This window comes from Loxodonta africana, chromosome 5 (assembly GCF_030014295.1).
Source record: "Loxodonta africana isolate mLoxAfr1 chromosome 5, mLoxAfr1.hap2, whole genome shotgun sequence".
NCBI lineage: Eukaryota > Metazoa > Chordata > Mammalia > Proboscidea > Elephantidae > Loxodonta > Loxodonta africana.
The window spans coordinates 70,746,576-70,771,211 of NC_087346.1; the positions used below are offsets into that span (position 1 = coordinate 70,746,576).

The 24,636-nt window shown below is 36.3% G+C and overlaps 1 protein-coding gene across 20 annotated transcripts in view; it reads left to right on the plus strand.

Annotated features, from left to right (window-relative positions):
* SEC31A (SEC31 homolog A, COPII coat complex component) overlaps positions 1–24,636 on the plus strand; it is an 83,196-nt gene that overhangs the window by 24,352 nt on the left and 34,208 nt on the right. For 14 of the 20 annotated variants that reach the window (XM_010594099.3, XM_023553312.2, XM_023553314.2 and 11 more), the window contains exons 11-19: positions 2,866–3,102; positions 4,303–4,377; positions 6,542–6,580; positions 7,087–7,164; positions 9,477–9,552; positions 10,010–10,188; positions 11,511–11,637; positions 20,683–20,828; positions 23,280–23,453. In XM_010594099.3, coding sequence (XP_010592401.1) covers positions 2,866–3,102; positions 4,303–4,377; positions 6,542–6,580; positions 7,087–7,164; positions 9,477–9,552; positions 10,010–10,188; positions 11,511–11,637; positions 20,683–20,828; positions 23,280–23,453 — 1,131 coding nt within the window. The remainder of the gene's footprint in view (positions 1–2,865; positions 3,103–4,302; positions 4,378–6,541; positions 6,581–7,086; positions 7,165–9,476; positions 9,553–10,009; positions 10,189–11,510; positions 11,638–20,682; positions 20,829–23,279; positions 23,454–24,636) is intronic. The other 6 variants (XM_010594103.3, XM_064285654.1, XM_064285655.1 and 3 more) reach the window with 1 other exon arrangement.

Genomic DNA, 24,636 nt, shown 5'->3' on the forward strand with positions numbered 1-24,636 from the left:
TACTATTATTAATAACTAAACTGTATTATTTACTATGTGCCAGGTACTGCTCTAAGCATTCTGCACACATTAATTCAGTTAATTCTCACAACCACCTTTTAAAATAGCTACTGCTCTTACCCCTATTTTACAGGTGAATAAAGAGGCACAGAGAGGGTAAATAATTTGTCTAATGTTACACAATTACATAACTTACAGCTATCCCATAATTATACTGCTGGTTTAATCAAATCCTTAATGTACATAATGATATATAGTGATATATATGCGTATTATGATATATAATGCCTGTAATTTAGGTGTTACCCTTGTCATTTTATTTAGATAGTAAACTTACGTTGTTCACTCCATCCCATTTTTTATCATCATCACAGAATTATACACGTCGTATAATTCTGTGTACTCACCTTTCCCCAAACTGCAAATACTGTTATTTGAGTTATTGCCATCATTCTTCTAGTAACTAGGCTCAGAACTCTTCCTTTGGCCTCCCCTATTTGTTCCTCAGGTCCAACCGTTGATCTCTTCATAAGTCTTTTAAATTTATGTCTTCCTTTTTACAATGCTGATCCTCTGCCTAATTTTCATCTTTTCACACCCGAACTTTTAAAATAGCATGATTACATGTCTATTACTTATCTTTTCTTCTTCTAATTCATATACATACTCCAGATTAGTCATCCTAAAATAGTCCTTTGATTATGTCACTCCTAAGAATCCTCTCTGGATTTAATTTCACATCTCTCTTATCTTTTTTACTGTTTACACTCCTGCTTTGAATCTTAGCCTTTGCTTGTGACTTTCCACTTTCTTCGCCACTTTTTATATTCCCAATCATTCATCAAACTAGTTCTTTCCTTCTCTGAGTAATTAAAATATTTTTATCATAAAATTATATATGCACGTGGCTAAAAAAATCAAACTACAGAAAGCCCTCTCCCCCCGCTCCCAAATTGAAGACAGAAGCTCCATAAATAACATTCCTTTCTTCCTTGTATGAGTTTGAAATCAAGTAAATACATCAGCTTTTGTGCTACCAAAAGCCGGTTTGGAGGCTATAGTGTATATGTGCAACAACAGTGGACCTCATAAGCAACTAGAATATGGGTTTCATGGGAGCTGGGGCTTTGTTTTGTTTGCCTCTGTATGCTTAATGTCTAATTTAATAAATAGTTTTTGAATTTCACCCCTGTGGCAACCATCAGAGGCAAATCTAGGTAACGTAGGGCCTTCTTTGAAGGGACAGGCAGCTTATCTACATGGACTAGAGCTCTATGCAGGGTGACAGATACAAAAAGAAGCCCTGAAGTATGCTCCAAGCGTGCATCTTTATTCTCTGGAAATCACTGTCATTTAGTAAGTCCTCTCCCAGGAGAGTGAGGGGCAGAGAGAGGCTGAAAGTTTTCTTTCTCTGCTCTTCCGTCTTTTAGAGAATAAAATGGAAATTCCCTCCTCTCTGTATGCTGTATGGATTCGTGAGGGGTAGAATGTCAATGTCCCCCTCCAATATCTTTAGGTTACCATCATTGACGTTTTGGAATTTGTGTAGTTATTCTTGTGATTACCTTTATTAATGTAAATAATTTACCTAAACACGCATGTCTTGATATAACAACTTTATATAGTATTAATTGAAACACTCCTGTGCAATATTGAATCAGTACATTCCTACATCCTTCTGTCCTTCCAGTTTTTGTAAGTTACACTATTATTATTTTTACATTGCTAAGTTCTCTTATTATATAGTTGTATTATATTCAGTAGTAATATGTCTTCAGTGCTTTGTTTAGGCTGATTTAAAAAAAAAGTAACAATTAACAAACAACATTCTCATTATTGTAATATTTGCTGCAGAACCAAGTAAAATGAATAAACTTAATCATCTTGTGAAACCCAGTTTAGACCTTGCTTCTATGTACAATTTTACCCGGTGTCCCTAGAATTCAGTGATTTTGTCCTTATGTGAAATTACATACTATGTGTGGTACTATCTGTGCCTCGTTTAGCTCTTATGTGTGCCTGTTGTGTTTAATTTCATTGTCATATTCAGTTCCTTAAGGATAGCAGTTTGTGTTTTCTTATGTCTTGGTATTTCCTGCAGTGCCTGGCATAACACACGTCTTGAACATATTAGACATTTAATAAAATAAGTTTATGTAAAGCCTGTAATCCTCATATGAAACATTACTGTGAAGAACCGAATTTAGTCCTGTTTCCTTCTTCCCCTAAATTTATTTTTTATGATATTAACTATCTACTTGCCATGTAAAAGGTAACGTAGTAGGTATTATAAGAGATACAAGAATAAAGCAGACACAGGGCCTGCCCTAAAACAACTTAGGTGAGACAAGTACACATAGCTAAAAGTTGAATCAAAAGATACGTATATAATGTGCTGAAGGCATCTGAGAAAGATTTATGGAGAGGTGGCATTTGCTGAGCCTTGGAAGATAAGTAGCATTGAGTATGTGGAAGGTAGTAAAAACAAGTCAGTGAAATTTAGGGGCACAGTCAATAATATATGTATCTAGAAGGTGGATTGTGTGCAGAACAAGAGAGTAATTGAAGGTTGGAGCCCTGGTGGCACAGTGGTTAAGAGCTCAGCTGCTCCTTGGAAACCCTATGGGGCAGTTCTACTCTGTCCTATAGGGTTGGCACGAGCCGGAATTGACCTGATGGTAACGGGTTTGGTTTGTTTTTTGCGGAGGCCAGATTGCGGTGCGTGGGAGAGTGTATCAGCTAATTTTATTCTAATTTTTATACGTTTAGGCTTCAGTCTGTTCTTTAACAGATTTCCATTGCACTTTTTTTTGCCACATCCTTGTGGTTCAAACTGATTATATTCATTTGTTTATTCTTTTATAGTTTGGAGGCAAACTGGTTACCTTTGAGAATGTCAAAATACTGTCTCAGCAGGGAGCTGAGCAGCAGCAGCACCACCACCAAGTGTTCATTAGCCAAGTTGTAACAGAAAAAGAATTCCTCAGCCGATCTGACCAACTTCAGCAAGTCGTGCAGTCACAAGGATTTGTCAGTTATTGTCAGAAAAAAATTGAAGCATCTCAGACTGAGTTTGAGAAAAATGTGTGGTCTTTTTTGAAGGTAATTACCGTTGGTATTTAAAACTTTCGCTTCATTATTTGCAAACTTAACTGTTCCCAATTGCATTCATTAAAGAAACAATTGAAAGAGTATGATTTCAGGAACCTTTGAAATTTAAGAAACCTCACAAAGAGCACATTGCCTAGCTTTGTATGTCAGGAATTCTTCTATATCTGCTTTGGAATATGAAGTACTTTTTTAAAATAAGCAATAAACAACGTATTAAATGTATTTAGGTGAGAGGTAATTTTCAGTGGACCCATTTTAAAATTAGAACATAGAATATTTAATTTTTATAATAGATTCGGTTAAGGAAATGGGAAAAGAGGGAAGAGGGTGGGGGCAGTTCTTATCTTGCCTTTAAAAAGAGAGAGATTCACCTTCAGCCAAAGATTAGACGGGCCCATAAAACAAAATGAGATTAAAGGGGCACACCAGCCCAGGGGCAAGCACTAGAAGGTAGGAGGGGACAGGAAAGCTGGTTAACGGGGAACCTAAGGTTGAGAAGGGAGAGTGTTGACATGTCTTGATGTTGTTAACTAATGCCATAAAACAATATGTGTACTAACTGTTTAATGAGAAGCTGGTTTGTTCTGTAAACCTTCATCTAAAGTATAATTAAAAAAAAAAAAAGCATTATCTCTCCCCCCAAAAAAGAGAGAAAAAAATTCCTTTTACTGGGTCACATTTATGACAGTAGAATAACAAATAAAATTTCCTGGTTGGTTATTTTGCTTCCACTGCAATGTCTGTTTTATATACAGAATTTTCCAAAAAGATCTTGAATATAATTAATAATGGGCTTAAATTCTACAATTACAGAATTTATTTTTATATTTTGTAATTATTAATTTGGGGAAAGAGATTTCAGGACACTGGATGTTCCACATAGTGAGAATGTTGCATGCATATAGTTTATGGACATGAGTTAGTTTGTGTTTATAAAAATTATGGTTCAAAAATAAGCTTTATTCAACCAGAAATAATTGATTACTATTATATTAAATAAGTTATATTGGAAAAATAACTTATTCAAGCAAAAAAATATTCTTTGGGTTTTTTCTCATAGTAAGGTTTCTAATTGATAATAATAGGCTTTAGATATGTATAATGATTGTACTTGCGATTTATTTAATTGTTATAAAAATTAGGCCTTTAAAGGCAAGTCTTTTATTTTCAAGAGTATGTCTTTTTTAAAAGGTAAACTTTGAGGATGACTCTCGTGGAAAATACCTTGAACTTCTAGGATACAGAAAAGAAGACCTAGGAAAGAAGGTAAATTTTTGGAGGTGAAATGGCTGTGGTGCTTATGCAAATAAAACATTTATGTAGTATGCATTTTTTAAATAAATTTTTATCCAGATCATCTCAGTCAGTAAACATTTAATAAAAGCATGTGCTCGGTTGCCAAAATTTTGAACACATATCGTTAAATGTGAAACTCCACATTTACCTGGGTTTAAAGCCACCAGTTGTTTTTGTTGTTAGTTGCTGGTGAGTCAATTCCAACTCATGGTGACCCCATGTGTGCAGAGCAGAACTACTCCATAGGGTTTTTAAGGCTGTGACCTTTTGGAAGCAGACCTTCAGGCCTCTCTTCCAAGGTGCTTCTAGGTGGTTTTGAACTGCCAGCCTTTTGGCTAGTAGTTGAGCACTTAACTGACCAGAAGCACCTTTAATTCAAGCTTGATTTAAAGAATTATGTCAGGGAGAACTGGACCTTGAAAGATTAGAAACTGTGAGCCTCAACCACTGGAAATAATACAGATTTTAATAAGGTTGTACAACCAGCGACCCTGGGGGGAAAGAGAGATAAACTGTTGAAGGTCACTCTGTGTTCACTATAGCTTAAGTGATAAAGAATAGGGTATTATTTAAGTTCTTTCGATTTTCCATTTTATCTGTGTTTATGCCTTTAGTCCACAATTCTCAAACCATGTGTTCAGGTGCCCTGGGGTGCCACAGGAATTTGCAGGGGCACGAATTTTTCAACGGTAAAGTAACATCTGCCAGATACCACACTAACTACTACTATGAAGTTGTTCGAACCTAACTACTTAATAAACAAAACTATAAGGCATTTCTTTTGGCCCAAGAACTCTGCAAAACAATTACTGAGTTATTAAAATAACGGCATAATGGAGTCCCTGAGTTGTGCAAATGGTTAGAACATTTGGCTGCTAACCAAAAGGATGAAGTTCAGGCCCACCCAGGAACACCTTAGATGAAAGGCTTGGCAGTCTACTTCTGAAAAATCAGCCACTGAAAACCCTGTGAGCACAGTTTTACTGTGACAGAGTCATCATGAGTCAGAGTCAGCTCAATGGCAACTGGTTTACGGGCGCCAAGAAAGTTTGATGTAGTTCTCTAAAATGCTAATACAGGCATTGAGGTTGGAATTTTCTTTTTAAAAAGATACAGGTGGTGGATATTGAACATTTGAAGGTGTTTATCTCTTTGAAGCTTGAATGGAGAGAGGAAGGATATAACTTCTGAGACAAACGCAAAGCATAGGAAAATGTAAACTGGAGTTCTCTATCTTAGCTTACTTGGTCCAGCTAACAAGCTCTAGAGCAGGAGTAGTTTATTAAGATTCCGTTTTAGAAAGGGGAAATCATACTCTAATTTTATGGTTTTCTTCTCTTAAAGAGACCATGTTTTTGTTATTCCACACTGTTCACATCAACATCAACAACCACAGTAAAGACACCCTGACGTTGGAAAACGTTGAAGGAAATAGTTTAGGTTCATTTACTGTGTTAGCTCATCCTCAGTCTTTGAAAATGACTAAAGTTTCCTGTAGTATTTCAGAGTTGTGTATCTGGTACAGGTTGTTTACTTTGCACTCTAGGCAGTGCCATGCACACTGAAGATTAGTACCCCTTTCAAGTCATATAGATCTAATTAGGGTCACATCACAGTCCCACTGCTTCCTGGCTGTTTGTCTTTGCCGATTCTTCAGAGTTTTTACATTTAACTTTATTATTAGTCTAAAGTTGGTGCTATAACTTTTTTAGATTTGCAAGAGATTAATATGAAGGTTTTGCTGCATGCCTGATAGCAAAAATGCGGAAATAGAATCTGATTATAAGAATACTTCTAATAGCAGTTCTTTCCATAATGAGTACCTGAAGAAATATTTTTTTAAATTAGTTATAGTTAATTTATTTGAAACAAAGTAGAAGAGAATGTGTTTGTTTTTTGAGATTAGTTTTGTGAGTGAACAGCAGAGTGGGATAGCATCTCAGCAGTAGAACTCCATGCGAATGAAACTAGAACTATTGAGAACCAGTTCTGCACAGATATTTCTTAAGCACACTATCCGTCATCTGAACTTTTGTGAATTTTGTCAGTGAGAATGGAGCAAGAGAGGTGAACATTTTCTGTGTACCCTGAAATAGAATTCCATTTAGTAGTTGAGTTGTTATTTTTATTCCAGATTGCTTTGGCCTTGAACAAAATGGATGGACCTGATGTGGTAAGAAGGCCTTTAAAAATATCTGCATTCTAAAATATTGGTTTGGGTCATAACAAATAAGAAGAATGATGAAGAAATAAGAAATGTGTTTCTTCTGTTGTTTAACTGTGTAAAAGTAAATGCTTCTAGATATTTTAGTAAATTAATAATTCTCATTTTAATGATAATTCTCAGTTTAGCTGGTAGAGCCTTCTTTTCTCTTGAAGTGTTTGAGTTTCGCAAAAGAAGAAAAACTAAATCAATGATTGATCAGGATAGGTTTCTGAATTAAGGTAAAGATCTTTGTTGTTGAGGGATATTTGGTAGGAAAGAAAGGGAAGGTGTTAACAATATTGCTCTTTGCTTTTCCTCTAGTGGTTTTTCTCAAATAAAATTGCTCAATACTGCTTCTTATGATTAAACTAGCTCTGAATGTTGTTGGTTGGGTCTTTTATCTTCCTTGTTCACTAATAACTTTTTAATGCTACATTCTTCAACTTCGTCTGTAATTGTTTTGTGTACCAAAGGCTCTTAAAGACTCTGACCAAGTAGCACAGAGTGATGGGGAGGAAAGCCCTGCTGCTGAAGAGCAGCTCTTGGGAGAGGTACTTATTTATTTATTTATTTTCACTTTTAATTATATTGGACAAATATACACTTATGTATCTCAGAATTGCTTAACATTGAAATAGGGAAAGTTATCTTGACTACTTCTTCGAAAGTACAGTTGGAGTATATTACTTTCTTATAAATGTCTAGGGTAGGAATCTGTTTATCTAAACTGAGAGAAGTATCATCTCTGAACGCTTTAGTTTTTTGGCCTAGCTTCTGGATTAAATGTTTTAAAATTAACAGTTGAGGTGAGTTGGGCTTAATTTGGTAGATAGATATCAGGATATCAAACTGAAAACAGATTTTGTTTGGGAATCCACATTGCATTGCATGTAAAGTTAATGTTTTTTTCCTTGATGCGTTAGTATTTAGGGACCACTCTGAGTTAGTTCTAAACTTCGGGTCCAAGAATACTTCACTAAACTGTCATGCTTTGCTATAAACTAGCTTTGAGTCCTATCTGGCAATTTTGTAGTTAAAAAGAGTCCTTGAACACAGTATTGTGTTACTAATTTTTTCCTTTTAATTTTGTTTTTTTTTAAACCACTAATATATAATTCTGTAACTTCCTTTTCTTGCTTTCTAATTGCATTTCATCTTGGAAAAGTGATCAGCAAGTTCTTGTTTCTCATCTCACTCTGACTTTTTCAATGTTCTTTGTGGTGTGGGGATATCCTGATTTTGTAGAATGTTTCTTAAAATCTTTTGTGAAATTATAAAAATAATTCATCAGTAAATTTAGACTATTATAAGATAACTATAAAAAACATTTCCGTTAGAAGTAGAGCTCCTAGCATTTATTTAACAAAGGAATAAAGGATAGCGATAAAACCTTGCCAAAAAGTTTATCCGTATTAGGCCATGTTAAAGAAACGTACTTTTAATCATGTACAGTTAGATTAACTGTGTTATCAAATAGAAGAGCATTTGAAAAGACACTCATAAATTTAATAGGTAAGAATAGTAAATATTTATAAAAACAGTAGTCATCAATGTGTAGTTTCAGAGTGCTTGAAAAAATTTTCTCCTTAATAGTACTATTATTTATCAAACATAGTAGCTTACGTATTAAAAAGTATTCAATACATTTTATTATATATATTTCAGAAGTCCATAAATAAAGGTTTGTTGTTGTTTTTAGAAAGCAAGTTTGAAAAATACTGAGTTAGAAGAAGGAAAAGTACTTTTTTTTGTTATGCTTGTTGGTGAGTATAGTCAGATCATTACCTCTGGTGTATTCCTTAAAGTGAATACCTTAATAATGTCAATTTTTCTACTTGAGTTTATAAATTCCTAAATGCTTCTCTTTACTTGGGGAAACGGAATTAGGGTTATAGTTGTTCTCCTGTAATGGTCAGTGTTAATTAGGCATTATTTAATTAGGCATTATGCTCTGCACTAAAATTTCCCAGTCCAGAAGTGCCCCTGACCTTGAATACTAGGAGCTTACATTCAGATGTCTAGGTAACACAAGCACAGAAGATATTTTATCTCGTGTAAGAAAGCTAAATTATTATTTAAAAATTCCCTAATCTCTTGGATATTTTTTTTTTTGAATTTCTGTGTGTGAGAGATAAAGCATTTAAAGTATTCACCAGTGAAATGCGTCTCATCTCTTTTTTTCTAAAGAAAATATTGAATTTGTTTTTAATCAGCCTTGCAAGTAGTCTTAAATTGATAGCAGAATTACACATATTTTTACTAGACCTTCCTGCCATTCCAAGTTGGACTAATTAGAGAGAACACAATGTATAGTTGAATTTGAGTATGTTCATAAGCAAGCTGTTTGTATTGCTTTTATACTAAGGACATCTAGTGATTTTTTTCCATGACTGATTCAGTTAAAATAAAAAGACCGTATAACTAAACCTACTACATAGGAATTTTAGGATGTGTAGAAGCAGGGTTGTTTTAAAATCTAAATATGGTATGATTAAAAAATGCACATTTTACATGTTTTAAGTCACTCTTAATTGATGTATCTTAGAAAATAAAGATTCTTCAGCTTAAATAATTTCTGAGCTACCAGTAATGGACATGCGCACTTAATTTTTTTTCTTTACACTTAAATTTTTTTACATTATTCCTGATGACATATTTTATTTATGATTATATCATGGGAATTAATACTTAGGGAGGTTATATATCTTATTGAAAACTTGGATCTGAGAACTTTTCTGGACTTAGAGTGTCATCTAGTCAGTAGGTGAGTTTTATTTTCCATAATCATGTATAGGTTTGTTTTACCAGTAAATTATTTCATTGTTTTATTCTAGCTAAATTGCTACCCTTTCCATCCCTTTAGAGAATTAAAGAGGAAAAACAAGAATCTGAATTTTTACCCTCAGCTGCAGGAACATTTAATATTTCTATCAGTGAGGGTAAGTACCTGTTGGTGTTGATTTTTTTTTTTTTTCCTTAAAAACCAGTCGAAAGCATAACAAATAATCCCTAAATTTAAGTTAGAAATGTTCTGTCAAAGGTGGTAGAAAGATGATAAGGAAGAACTCAGTTAGCGTTTAGTATACGTAATCAGTGCCCTGGAAGTGATGGTTGTTTCTGTCAGACCTAAGTGATGGAAACTATGTAATGATCTTAATTAATCCAATTCAAGCAGTCCAGAAAATGTGTTATTTTATATATCTCTCAGTATACTCCCACAGATCTCTTTTATAAATATCAGCAGCTTGTGTTGGAAGTTAATCTACCATTAACATTATTCAGAAATTTGCATTGCATTCTCTGTTGTGTGTGTGTAGTCTGTGTTTTTTTTTTTTTTTTTTTTTGGTAACAAAAAAACCTTATTTAACTTGGGTGTATTATGTTTCCTTGTTGCAGATATTGATGGTTTAATTACTCAGGCTTTGCTGACAGGTAACTTTGAGAGTGCCGTTGACCTTTGTTTACATGATAACCGCATGGCAGATGCCATTATACTGGCCATAGCAGGTGGACAAGAACTCTTGGCTCGAACCCAGAAAAAATACTTTGCAAAATCCCAAAGCAAAATTACCAGGGTATGTTATTTTAAAGATAAACCAACAGTTTATTTTTAAACGATTAAACCGATAAGTAATCACATTTATTTTTTATTATAAAAGTGATAAACTTATTATAAAAAATTGAAATGCAGAAAACAGTAAAGATCAAAAGTTCGTTTTTAATTCCATGACCCAGAAATAGTCATTGTTGGCATTTTGGTGTGATTATTCCAATTTTTGTCCTTTGCATGTATAATTTAAAATACTTTTTGTATTTCATTATAGAAAAGTTAAAGCATAGAAAAATTTAAAGATAAAATTTTTGACATTCCATAATTCTGCCATCAGATTGGTGTGTATCTTTCCATACTCCTTTGTATGTATCTGTAGAATTTTTTTTATCAGAATCAGGATCGTATATCTTTATGTGTGGTTTTGTTTCTTGATGTTGTTAATTTACATCATGAGCATTTTCCCACATCATTAAAAGTTCTTACAAAAATTTTAAATTGCTCTGTAATATTCTACAGTAAGATTGTATTCTCTTGTATTTCTATGTTTAGTTTCCAGTATTTTATTAATAAAGATAACACAGTGATAAACACCCTCCTTGGCGCAGTGGTGAAAAACTTGGCTGCTAACCAAAAGGACCACAGTTTGAATCCACCAGCCACTCCCTGGAAATCCTATGGGGCAGCTCCACTCTGTCCTATAGGGTCGCTATGAGTTGGGATCAACTCAGCGGCAATGGGTTTGGTTTTTCTTTCTTTTGGTTTGTGCTTAAAGATTTATGCAAATTTCTGATTGTTGAATTAGGCTGAATTCCTAGCACCAGAATTTCTGGGGCAGAGGATTTGAACATTTTTATAGCTCCTGTTTGATATTATTAAATTACTTTCTATAAAAGTTATACCAGTATTCAGTCCCACCAGCAGTGAGTTCCTATTATCCTCCTCAGCCTCATCTCATGTCACTCCCACCCGTTGTATTTTAGCCACACTGGCTGTCCCAGTTCTTCACACATTCCATGTTCTTTCTCCCTTGGGACTCGGCGTTTATTGTTCCCTTGGCCTGCAGTGCATTTTCCTTCTTGATAAAGCTAATTGTTACTTTTCCTTCTCAGCACTTTATAAAATATGTTTGTGTGGGTTTTTTTTTTTTTTTTTTGGTGGGGAAGGAAAAATAATATATATTATTTCAGCTGGTTCAAAGATATACTACACTTTGCTGCTGCTTCATTCTGCAAAAAATACTATGAATAACAGTTTTTAAAAAAGATAGGATTAAATAGCCACAGTTAAAATTTTTATTAATACATAAAAGGCATTAATTCTTATCCTTTGTTTTCTTTTCCCAAGCTGATCACTGCAGTGGTGATGAAGAACTGGAAAGAGATTGTTGAGTCTTGTGACCTTAACAACTGGAGAGAGGCTTTAGCTGCGGTATTGACTTACGCTAAACCAGATGAATTTTCAGCCCTCTGTGGTAAGAAAATGAACTTTATATTTAATACATTACAAATACGGCGTGGTGTATTTCAAATAAAATTAATGACAAATTTTATTTTTGTTAACCTACTAATCACAAATAGAAAAAAGAAGTTATTTGAATACTTTTCTCAGAATTCCTAAATACATTACTTCTCCATACCTATTCATTATTTGTAAAAATATTGTTTAATGATTTGAGTTTCAGATAGACTGGGATTGGAATCTCGTCCTTGCCTACAATTAAGTGTATGACCTAAGAAAAATTATTTTTTGATCCTCAGTTAACTCATCTGTAAAATGTTGCATAATAAACAGCTCTCAGGTAATAAATGTTAGTTTGAAACAAAGAAGAAAGGCTTTCAAAAAATCAGCCAGTGAAAACTCTGGATCAGGAGGGTGGAGCCAACAGGGCATTATAGATGAAAGCGCCAGCTTCACGGAGATACCAGCAGGAGACACTACACCCAGTAACAGTGATATATGTTTTCCACCCCCTATCCTCCTCCCCCCTGCTCAACCACCCCCTGCTTCATAGCTGACTGCAGTAGCTCAGCTGGCTGGGAAGTGCAGGGTCCATGCTGCTTGGATTCACCCTGCCCACACTGGAGATCAGCAGACAGGCAGTATGGGAAAGGAGTGTCACAGAGGTCCCAGCAGGAGACCTAGTAACCAGCGATATATACTTTCCCACTCCTCACCTTTCTTCTTCCCTGCTCGGCCTCTTCTGCTTCCCACTGGCCACAGTCTCTTGGCCAGGAGGCACTCGCTTTAGCCCCATGCCACTTGGATTTGTCCCACCCACACTGTCTGTCTTCCTGAGTGCCATTTGTTTGTTGTTGGTGTTGCTTTTTTCTGCTTCTGTTGGTTTCTTTAGCACCTCTCACAACCTCCCCCTCCTTTCTCTGGAACACCTTGCTCTGTGTGCCACCTTTGCTTCTAAAAAGACTGTGAAGCACTGCTTGACTGGGGAACTGCTTCCCTGGTCTGCGCCACCACATTGGTGGGAAACCTGGGGCTTTTTTCTTGCATGGGGTGGGGGGGGTTGTTTTTTTTCTTTTCTTTGTTGGTTTATTTTGTTTTATTTGCAGCTTGGGATCCCCTACTAGCCGGGGTGTACTGTGCGGCTTGGGAGCCATTGCCCCTGTCTGTGTTGCTATGCCAGTAGGATCCCTGAGGGACATTTTTTTTTTTTCTTTTCCTTTATATCTTGGGTTCTTGTTTCTCTATATTTACCTTCTTTTCCTGTCTCCTGAATACCTGCTGCTGTGTGACACCTCTACCCATTCTAGCCAGGCTGTACTGTGTGGCTTGGGAGCCACTTCCCTGGTCTTTGCAGCTGTACTGGTGGGATTCCTGGGGGCTCTCTTTTTCTAATTTTTCTTTCTTTCTTTATTTTTTTTTTTCTTTTTTTTATTCCTTTTTGTTTTTCTCCATTTCTCAGTTTCTCCTCTCTCCACTCCAGTGGAAAGCTCCCTTAGTACTTGTTTCTTTCCTTTTGGCTCCTGTTTCTCTCACCTCTCTCCACTCTTCCCCATACCCATCTTAGCTCCACACAACTCCCCCACTCCTTCCTGCCTACCTGCACTCTACACTGAATATCACCCCCCCCGAGCAGCACAGGCACAGCCTGCCAGAACCTGCCCTTCTCTGATTCCTGGCCCACCATATCAACCATACTACGTGCTGTACGCAGCCCATCTCAGCCCCTCCCCTTCAGCTGGACCTGCCCTGCACCATAGCTGAGCGACTGGCCTTGCCCATCGAACAAGGAGGTGAAAAGTATCATGACCACAGACGAGCAAACAACAAAGAATGCACAACCCACCTGCTCAGACGTAAACAAATAAAACAAAAAAGCAGGACAAAATAAATCTGTGATCAATAGATGAAGAAAATAACTACTGAATGTCCTGAAGACAGTAGACAATATCAAAACATATAAAAAAGCAGGACAGGATGGTTCCAGTAGGCATCCAAAATAAAACACCTGATGACTTTCCAGTAGAAGAAAAGGCAGTAAAACTAACTGATAGGGAATTCAGATCGCTAATATTTGGCTATTCAAGAATCGAAGCAAAAAAGCAGACAGAAATGAGGAAAAAATAGACAAATTCATGACAAATATAGACCAAAAAAATGGGAGAATTCAGAAAAATAATACAGGAACAAAATACCAAAATAAATTCTACAAGTAGAAATCATACAAAAACAGCAATTAGAAATCCAAAAGATAAACAAGATTTTGGAAATGGACAGTGTTATAGAAGGGCTGAGGAGCAGGTTTGAAAAGATGGAAGATAGAATCAATGCAATTGAAGATGAACACGTGGATACAACTCTGAGGAAAAATTTAAAAAAAGAATGAAGAAAAATGAAGAAACCCAGAGAATTATGTGGAATACAATCAAAAGCAAAAATTGGTGAGTGATCGGAGTTCCGGAACAGGAGGAGAAACAGAAAACACAGAGATCATTGAAGAATTGCTCACAGAAAACTTCCTAATATTATAAAAGATGAAAAGCCGACCATCCAAGAAGCTCGGTGAACCCCATATAAGATAGACCCCAACAGAAAATCATCAAGGCATATCATAACCACACTCACTGAAACCAAAGACAAAGAAAGAATCCTGACAGGAGCTTGAGAAAAATGAAAAGTCACAGAGGAGAAACAATAAGGCTAAGTTCTGATTATTCAGCAGAAACCATGCAGGCAAGAAGGCCATGGGATGACATATATAAAACCTTGGGGAAAAAAAAAAAAATTGCCAACCAAGAATAATATAAAACTCTTGTTCAAATATGATGGTGAAATTAGGACGTTTCCAGATAAACAGAAATTAAGGGAATATGTAATATGTAATAATTCTTACAAGAATTATTAAAGGGAGTGCTTTGATTTGAGAACAAACAACATCAGACTACAGCCTGAATTTAGAACACAAGACTGTACCAGCCAGATACCAGCCTAGGAAATGAGCTCTCAAGGACTATCCAAAACCAAAAGATTTACAGAAGGGAACCAGAGAGGTTAATCTGTAAATGACAATAATGTCAGAACGATAAAAAAGGGAACAAGTGGTGTAGGTATAGAACTTTCTAATGGAGAGGAAGGCAAGGCAATACCAAGTAATAATAGACTGGTTCAAACCTGAGAAAATAAGGGTAAATTTCAAGGTAACCAAAAAGAAAGTTAACAAACCTACTCATCAAAATAATGAACAAAAACATAATATCTCAGTAAAAACAAAATCTACAAAAACGAAAGAAGTGGAAAAAAAAAATCCACAAACAAAATGAATACCACATAGGAGAGTAAGAACAGAGAAAACGGCAGCTCCACAAAAAAAAGTTACTATAAAATGACACCAATAAATTCACACCTATCAACAATTACACTGAATGTAAGTGATTTAAGTGCATGCATAAAGAGACAGTAGCAGAATGGATTAAAAAAAAAAAACAGGATCCATCAATATGCTGTCTACAAGAGACACACATTAGAAAACAGACATAAATTTATTAAAAATCAAAGGATGGGAAAAAAATGTATCAAGCAAACAGCTGCCAAAAAATAGCAGGAGTGGCAATACTAATCTCAGATAAAGTAGACTTTAAAATAAAATCTACCATAAAAGACAAAGAAGGGCACTATATAATGACTAAAGGGACAATCTGTCATCAAGACATAAGCACAATAAACATCCATGCACCCAATGACAGGGCTCCAAAGTACATAAAACAGGACTGAAAAGAGAAATTAACAGTTCCACAATAATACTAGGAGACTTCAACACACCACTCTCTGTAAAGGATGGAACATCTATAAAGAAACTTAGCAAAGATACAGAAGAACTAAAGGGTACAGTCAGCCAACTTGACCTCATAGACATATATAGAACAGTCCACCCAACAGCTTCAAAGGGTACATTCTTTTCCAATGCACCTGGAACATTCTTCAGAATAGACCATATCTTAGGTCACAGAGCAACCCTCAACAAAGTCGAAAACATTGACATCAATGTAGAAATTAACCATAGGAAGAGCAAGGAAAAAAAACCAATTACATGGAAACTGAATAACACCCTACTTAAAAACCAATGGGAAATAGAAGAAATCAGAGATGGAATCAAAAAATTCCTAGAGTCAAACGAGAATGAAAACACATCATACCAAAACCTTTGGGACACAGCAGATGCGGTCCTCAGAGGTCAACTTATAGCAATAGATGTACACATCAAAAAAGAAGAAAGGGGCAAAGTCAAAACATTAGCTGTACAACCCGAACAAATAGAAAGAGGAGAGCAAAAAAGCCTACAGCCACCAGAAGAAAGGAGATAATAAAGATCAGAGCAGAAATAAATGCAGACTGGAAAAAAAAAAATAGAAGCAACAGAACCAAAAGTTGGTTCTTTGAAAGGATCAACAAAATTGACAAACCACAGGCCAAACCAATAAGAGAAAACCAGGAGAGGATGCAAATAATCTAATATAAGAAATGAAATGGGGAATATTACAACAGACCCAAATGAAATAAAAAGGATCCTAATAGAGTATTATGAAAAACTATTCTCCAACAAATCTGAAAACCTAGAGGAAATGGACAAATTTCTAGAAACACACTACCTACCCAAACTAACACAAAATGATGTTGAAAATCTGAACAGACTCATGACAAGAGAAGAGGTTGAAAAGGTAATAATAATACTAAACTCCCAACGAAAAAAAGCCCTGGACCAGACAGCTTCACTGAAGGATTCTACCAGACATTCAGAGAAGAGTTTACACCGGTACTACTCAAACTATTTCAGAACATAGAAAAGGAAGCAACACTTCAGAATTCATTCTATGAAGTCAGCATAACCCTGATACCCAAACCAGGCAAAGGCACCACGAAAAAAAGAAAATTACACATTATTATCTCTCATGAAGATAGATGCAAAAATTCTCAACAAAATTCTAGTCAGTGGAATTCAGCATCATATAAAAAAAATAATACACCACAACCAAGTAGGATTCATACAGCATAAGCAAGGATGTTTCAATGTTAGAAAATCAATCAGTGTAATCTACCACATAAATGAAAGGAGAGAATCACACGATCATCTCAGTTGATGCAGAAAAGGCATTTAACAAAGCCCAACACCCATTCCTGATAAAAACTAGGTATAGAAGGGAAATTCCTCAACATAATAAAGGGCATCTATGCAAAACCAACAGCCAACATCATTCTTTATGGAGAGAGGCTGAAAACATTCCCCTTGAGAAAATGAACAAGACGAGGATGCCCTATATCACTACTCCTATTTACCATTGTGCTAGAAGTCCTAACTAGAGCAATAGGGCAGGAAAGAGAAATTAAGGGCATCCAAATTGGTAATGAAGAAGTTAAACTGTCTCTGTTTTGCAGATGATACTATACTATACATAGAAAGTCTTAAGAATTCCATGAGAAAACTGCAACTGGTAGATTCAGCAGAGTAGCAGGATAAAAGATATACAATAATCATTTGGATACACCTAAAAGAGAACGATGCAAATGAAATCAGGAAAACAATACCATTTATAATAGCCCCTAAAAAAAATAAAATACTCAGCAATGAATCTAACCAGGGATGTAGAAGACCTATACAAAGAATACTACAAAACACTGCTGCAGGAAACCAAGAGAGAGCTACATAAGTAGAAGACCATACCATGTTCATGGATAGGTAGACTCAACATTGTGAAAATGACAATTCTACCCAAACCGATTTACAAAAACAATACGATCCCAATCCAAATACCAACAAATTCTTTAAAGAGATGGAAAAACTAATCTTTAACTTTATATGGAAAGGGAAGAAGCCCCGGATAAGTAAAGCACTATTGAAGAAGAATAAAGTAGGAGGACTCACACTATCTGACATCAGAACCTACTATACGGCTACGGTACTCAAAATAACCTGGTACTGGTACAACAACAAATACATTGACTAGTGGAACACAATTGAGAACCCAGATGTAAATCAATCCACCTTCGGTCACCTGATCTTTGACAAGGGCCCAAAGTCCATCAGATGGGAAAAAAGAGTCTTTTTAATAAATGGTGCTGGCAAAACTGATGTCCCATTTGTAAAAAAATGAAACAGGACTCATACTTCACACTGTGTACAAAAACTAATTCAAAATGTATCAAATACCTAAATATAAAGCCAAAAACTAAAAAGTTCATAGAAGAAAAAATAGGATCAATGCTAGAGGCCCTAATACACAGCATTAACAGGATACAAACCATAACCAACAACACAAAAACTTGAGAAGATAAGCTAAATAACTGGGATCTTCTAAAAATTAACACTTAGGCTTCTCAAAAGGCTTTGCCAAAAGAGAACCTACAGATTGGGAAAAAATTCTGACTATTACAAATCAGACAAAGGTCTAATCTCTAAAATCTACAAGAAAATCCAGCACCTCTACAATAAAAAGACAAATAAGTTAATTGAAAAATGAGCAAAGAAAATGAACAGACACTTCACCAAAGAAGACATTCAAGCAGCCAACAGACATATAAGGAAATGCTGGGGATCACTAGCCATTAGAGAAATGCAAATCAGAACCACAATGAGATACCATCTCACCCCGGCATTACCCGCACGAATCAAAAAAAACAGGAAATAACAAGTGCTGGAGGGGCTGTGGGGAGATTAGAACTCTTATGCACTGCTGGTCATAATGCAAAACGATACAACCATTTTGGAGAACGGTATGGTGCTTCCTTAGAAAGCTAGAAATAGAAATACCATATGATCCAGGAGTCCCACTCCTAGGAATGTATCCTAGAGAAAGGAGACTCGTCACACGAATAGACATATGCACACCTGTGTTCATTGCAGCATTGTTCACAATAGCAAAAAGATGGAAACAACCTAGATGCCCAAGAACAGATGAATGGATAAACTATGGTACTTACACAGACTGGAGTACTATGCAACGATAAAGACCAATGATGAATCTACAAAGCATCTCATAACATGGATCAATCTGGAGGGCATTTTGCGGAGTGAAATAAGTTAATCATGACAGATATCGTATGAGACCACTACTGTAAAAACTCACGAGAAGGTTTACATACACAAAAAAAACAATCTTTGATGGTTACAAAGGAGGGGAGGGGTGGGGATGGGAAAACACTAAATTGACAATAGGTAAGTGGTAAGTTTGGTGAAGGGTAAGACAGTACACAGTATGAGGGAAGCGAGTACAACTTGTACAAGGCACGGTCATGGAAGCTCCATAGACACATCCAGTTTCCCTGAGGGACCAAATTGCTGGGCTGAGGGCCATAAGGACCATGGTCTTGGGGAACATCTAGCTAAATTGGCATAACATAGTTTATAAAGAAAATGTTCTACATTCTCCTTTGGTGAGTAGCATCTGGAGTCTTGAACTGTGAGGGGCTTCTAAGATACTCCACTGGTCTCACCCCTGTTGAGAGCAATGGAGAATGAAGAAAACTAAAGACACAAGGGTAAGATTAGTCCAGAGGACTAATGGACCACAACTACCATGGCCTCCACCAGCCTGAGTCCAGTATAACTGGATGGTTCCCAGCTATCACCACTGACTGCTGTGAAAGGGATCACGATAGAGTCCCAGACAGAGCTGGAGAAAAATGTAGAACAAAATTCTAACTCACAAAAAAAAAACAGACTTGCTGGCCTGACAGAGACTGGAGAAATCCTGAGAGTGTGGACCCTGGACACCCTTTCAGCTCAGTAATGAAGTCACTCCTGAGGTTCACCGTTGAACCAAAGATTGGACAGGCCCATAAAACAAAGTGAGACTAAAGGGGCACACCAGCCCAGGCAGAGGGGACAGAAAAGCTGGTAATAGGGAACCCAGCGTTGAGAAGGGAGAGTGTTGACATGTCATGGGGTTGTTAACCAATGTCCTAAAACAATATGTGTAATAACTGTTTAATGAGAAACTAGTTGGGTCTGAAACCTTTATCTGAATACAATAAAAAAAAAAAAAAAAGTCCAGACTTACCAGCCTGAGACTAGAGAAACCCCAAGAGTATGGCCCATGGATACCCTTTTATCTCAGTAATGAAGTCTCTTCTGATGTTCACATTTCATGCAAAGATTAGACAGGCCCATAAAACAAAATGAGACTAAAGGGGCACAACAGCCCAGGGACAAGGACTAGAAGACAGGAGAGGATAGGAAAGCTGGTAATAGGGAACCCAAGGTCGAGAAGGGAGAGTGTTGACATGTCATGGGGTTGTTAACCAGTGTCATAAAACAATATGTGTACTAACTGTTCAGTGAGAAGCTAGTTCGTTCTGTAAGCCTTCATCTAAAGTACAATTAAAAAAAAAAAACTCTGGCTCTCAGTGTTCTGATCAGCAGTTGATCATGGGGAATGCTCAGGACCTGGCAGCATTTTGTTTGATTGTGCATGGAGTTGCCGTGAGTTGGGCTGTGACTCTATAATAACTAAGAATATATAACAGTGATAAAAATAGTAATTATAACATTTTAGTAGAAATTACCGTTAAAGGTCATGACTAAACTGGTGGCTGAAGAATAATTATTATCTGCAAAAAAAGAGCTGTAAGGCAGCTATTGTGAAAACATTTTCTAGCTTCAAAGTATTATGAGGATACAAAAATTACATGATACTAACTTTTTTAATCAGATAATTTATACTAGACCTAGCTGCCATTTAGTAGTTTATTTCAAATGTGCCGTGTTTCAGTCTGATGTTCACAAAAACATCTGATGTGACAAAATGGAATAAAAAGTTTATTATGGTTTTTTCTTACATATTTTTCCTTTTTGTTTTTTAAAATATAACTATCATAAATTATACAGCTAGGTATAGAATCTGATGAAATAGTTTATTATATACAGTTTGGCACCCACTTTTATTCATTTAGCAAAGAAGAATTTGCTGAAAAAAAATAATCCATACTTCTGAAATTATTAGGATGCTCATGACCTCGTGTATAGATTGCCTGGAGTATAATCTCATTTCGTTTTCCTTTTGATCCGTAGATCTTTTGGGAACCAGGCTCGAACGTGAGGGCGACAGCCTCCTGCAGACTCAGGCATGTCTCTGCTATATTTGTGCGGGAAATGTAGAGAAACTAGTTGCATGTTGGACTAAAGCTCAAGATGGAAGCAACCCCTTGTCCCTTCAGGTTAGTATCTTTGAAACAAAATGTACTTATTTTTAGGGTCGTCTTTCTCCCTACATATGATCAAGTTGTAGTCTAGAAATTTATTTGTTCTAGAACGTCATTGCTTGCACTCTGCTAATTAACACATGATATTCTAGGAGTTCTTTTTCTAGGTTATTATATGTATCATCTTTTGAAATGGTGTTGCAGCACTTTGTGAGATTGAGGTTGTAGTTTGGCACTTTGTTTGGGGAAGTATGTGGCAAGGCACTAAAAAGAGCCCAAGGGTTTACCTCTTTTCCCTCCTGTTCCTCTTTTTACCTCTAGTGACCATGCTTGCCTGGGTAAAAGGAAGAAGCAGTGTGGGGTAAGGAGTTGGAGGCATAATATCATATTTCGGCATAATATTTCCTTTTTCTTTTTGGAAAGAGATTTTCTCTATAGAGTTGTTGCTTTAAAGGCCTTGTATTTAAACTGAAAACCAAGTAGGAAATCAAAGTTTTCCTGCTAAGTATTTCTGGGGGAAAAACACACTTGTTTCACACTTGTGGATCGATACACTACGATAAGAATTCGTGTTCAAGAACAACATGAGAAATTTCGGGTTAAATGATATGCCCATTTAGACGAAAGTCCTGTCCCTTTGTCTGCGGGTCACCTCAGAGTAGTAAGATTTTTATAGTATGGACAGTAGGATGTTTTCGCTCACAGTTCTCCTGTAACTGCTGGAAGCTGCTTGCTGCCTTCAGCGTTTTACTTCTCACCTGGTTCAAATGGATATTTTTGCCTGTATTAGCTCACAAGACAGGTATCTCGCAGTTTAAGGATGTTTAGGAGAAGAGGGTAACCTATGCCTTATTCATGAGTAAGAGGCCTTCCTCATTATGTGTTTTTTTAAATACCTAGATAGTGACGAACTATTCCAGACCTTTTTAAGAGGAATGATAATAGGTGCTGTACACTTTTTTTTTTTTTTAATTTTGGTAAAATACGTATAACATAAATTTTGCCATTGTAACCATTTTTAGGTGTATAATTCAGTGATATTAATTACATTCACCACGTTGTGCAACCATCACCGTTACCCATTTCTAAAAGTTTTACATCACCCCAGACAGAAACTCAGTATCCCTTCAGCAGTAATTCCCATTCCTCCTCTCCTAAGCCCCTGGTAGCCACTAATAAAACTTTTGTCTCTATGCATTTGTCTGCTGTAGATATTTCATCTAAGTGGCATCATACAATATTTCTCCTTTCGGTCTAGCTCATTTCACGTAGCATAATGTTTTCACAGTTAATCTGTGTTGTAGCATGGATCAAGAACTGCATTTCTCTTTATGGCTGAATAATATTCCATTTGTATGTGTGTGTATACATACACACCATATTTTGTTTATCCATTCATCTGCTGGTGGGCATTTGAGTTGTTTCTATGTCTTAACTATTGTGAATTATGCTGCAGTGAACTTCAATGTAGCAGTATGTCTTTGAGCCCCCGCTCTCAGTTATTTTGGGTATATGCCTAGGAGTAGAATTGCTGGGATATATGGTAATTCTATGCTTAATTTTTTTTAGAAATTCACCCTCATACACAGCCCCATTTTTTCCTTTTTTTTTTTTTAATTGTGCTTTGAATGAAGGTTTACAGAGCAAAATAGTTTCCCATTAAAGAGTTAATATGCCTATTGTTTTGTGACATTGCTTGCCAACCCTGCAATGTGTCAACATTCTCCCCTTCTCAACCTTAGGTTCCACATTTCCATTTGTCCACCCTTCCTGTCCCCTCCTGCCTTCTCATCCTTGCCCTCTATGTTTAACTTTTTGAGGAACCACCAAAATGTTTTCTGTAGTGGCTGCCCCATTCTATATTCCTACCAGCAATACACTAGGGTTCCAATTTCTCCCCATCACTGCCAACACTTGTTGTTTTCCCTTTATTTCATTAATTTTTGGATAATAGCCATCCTAGATGGGGCTAGGGTCCCTGGTGCCACAGTGGTTAAGGGCATAGCTGCTAACCAAAAGTTTAACAGTTCAAATCCATCAGCAGCTCCTTGGAAAACGTATGGGGCAGTTCCATTCTGTCCTATAGGGTCGCTATGAGTCGGAATTGACTCGACAGCAGTGGGTTTGGGTTTTCGGTTTCTGAGAGGTGGTGAGGTGGTATCTTGTTGTGGTTTTGATATGCTGTGTTCTGTTTTGATTTTCTGATTTGTGATTTCCCTAATGACTAATGATGTTGAAAATCTTTTCCTGTTCTTACTGGGCATTTGTACATCTTGTTTGGAGAAATATCTGTTCAAGTCCTTTGCTCATGTTTTTAATTGGATTGTTTGCCCTTTTGTTGTAATTACTGTACTTTTAGTAGGTTTTGGAAAGTTTTAGGAACTCCTCATTTTAGCTTTTCCTGCTTTATGTACATGGCCTCGATATCTATCTGTTTCTGACAATCTTTTTTTTTTCCTCATTTAGGATCTGATCGAGAAAGTTGTCATCCTGCGAAAAGCTGTACAACTCACTCAAACCATGGACGCTAATACTGTAGGTGTACTTTTGGCTGAGAAGATGAGTCAGTATGCCAGTTTGTTAGCAGCCCAGGGCAGTATTGCTGCAGCCCTGGCTTTTCTTCCAGAAAACACCAACCAGGTAATTAGAACTGACAGTTTTTCTTCTTTATTTTAATGTATGAGTCCCATAGATAGCACTTGGTGTTAGACATGAACATACTAGTTGGAGGAATGTTTTGGAGCAGTTGAATTTCTGTCACCTTTTTTAACTCTAGGTGAATGTTATTGACAGTTCCTCAACGATCATTTTAGATGTACCCGGAGAGTTAGGTTGTTATTGCAATATAATAGATCACTGTTTACTAAAGGAGCATAGTGTTTGAGGAAAATAAATGATTAAAAAAAAAGACAGCTTTTTGTTTCTTAAGCCAGATGCAGTTTCTGCATCTATGGTTTGTTGCAGGAATTATTTATGTTGAAAAGCTGTAAATGTTGATTGAACACATGGGGTTGTGTTGCATGGTGTGATTTTTAAATTGCCACGTGTCAGCCCAGGCGTAAATGAAGAAATTCATCGTATATGCCATTTAAGTATGATACTGTCTGTGGGCAAGTATGTTTTTAAAGTATTCAGTGCAGAGGGAACTACATTTCACTCCTAATTTGTTGTACTTATTTAGTGTATGATGAAACTCAGACTTTTTCATGATATTTATTTCAATTTAATTCATTTCAACAAGTGGCTGGGCATATAGCAATGAGTAAAAGATTGCCAAGATCCTTGCCCTCAGGGGGCTTACAAACACAAGATGGCTATAGACAAGTAAACCTGGGAAATCCAAGTGTGTGATAATGACTATGACAGAGGTAGTAGTACTGTGGGAGCACCCAGAAGAGGGAAACCTAACCCCAGCAATGGAGCATGGCTAGGAGTTGTGGAGACTTTTCTACAAGTATGATATTTACATCTGGTCAGTGTATTTTGTGTCTTGCTTTTGAACCTTGCATGTATTTCTTGTTCCATTATTTTTCATATTAGCTTTATCCTGTTTTTAATAGACTTATTTTAGTCACATGTTTTCAGTGTTTTGTCAGTTCTAGAGAATTATCAATAAATTTTATTTTCTGTCAATTCTATCTAAACCTTGAGTAAAAATACTTACATGCTCCAGGGCTATGGAGGTATGGCTGTCTAATTGGTTTTGTGTACATTTAGCTGTTGAATTCAGCTTGTATCTTTCTAAATTGCTGATAAGAATCCTAGGTAGGATAGAAACATGGTCTTTTTGTTTATGTTAGCATAGTGGTTTTTTAAGACTTTT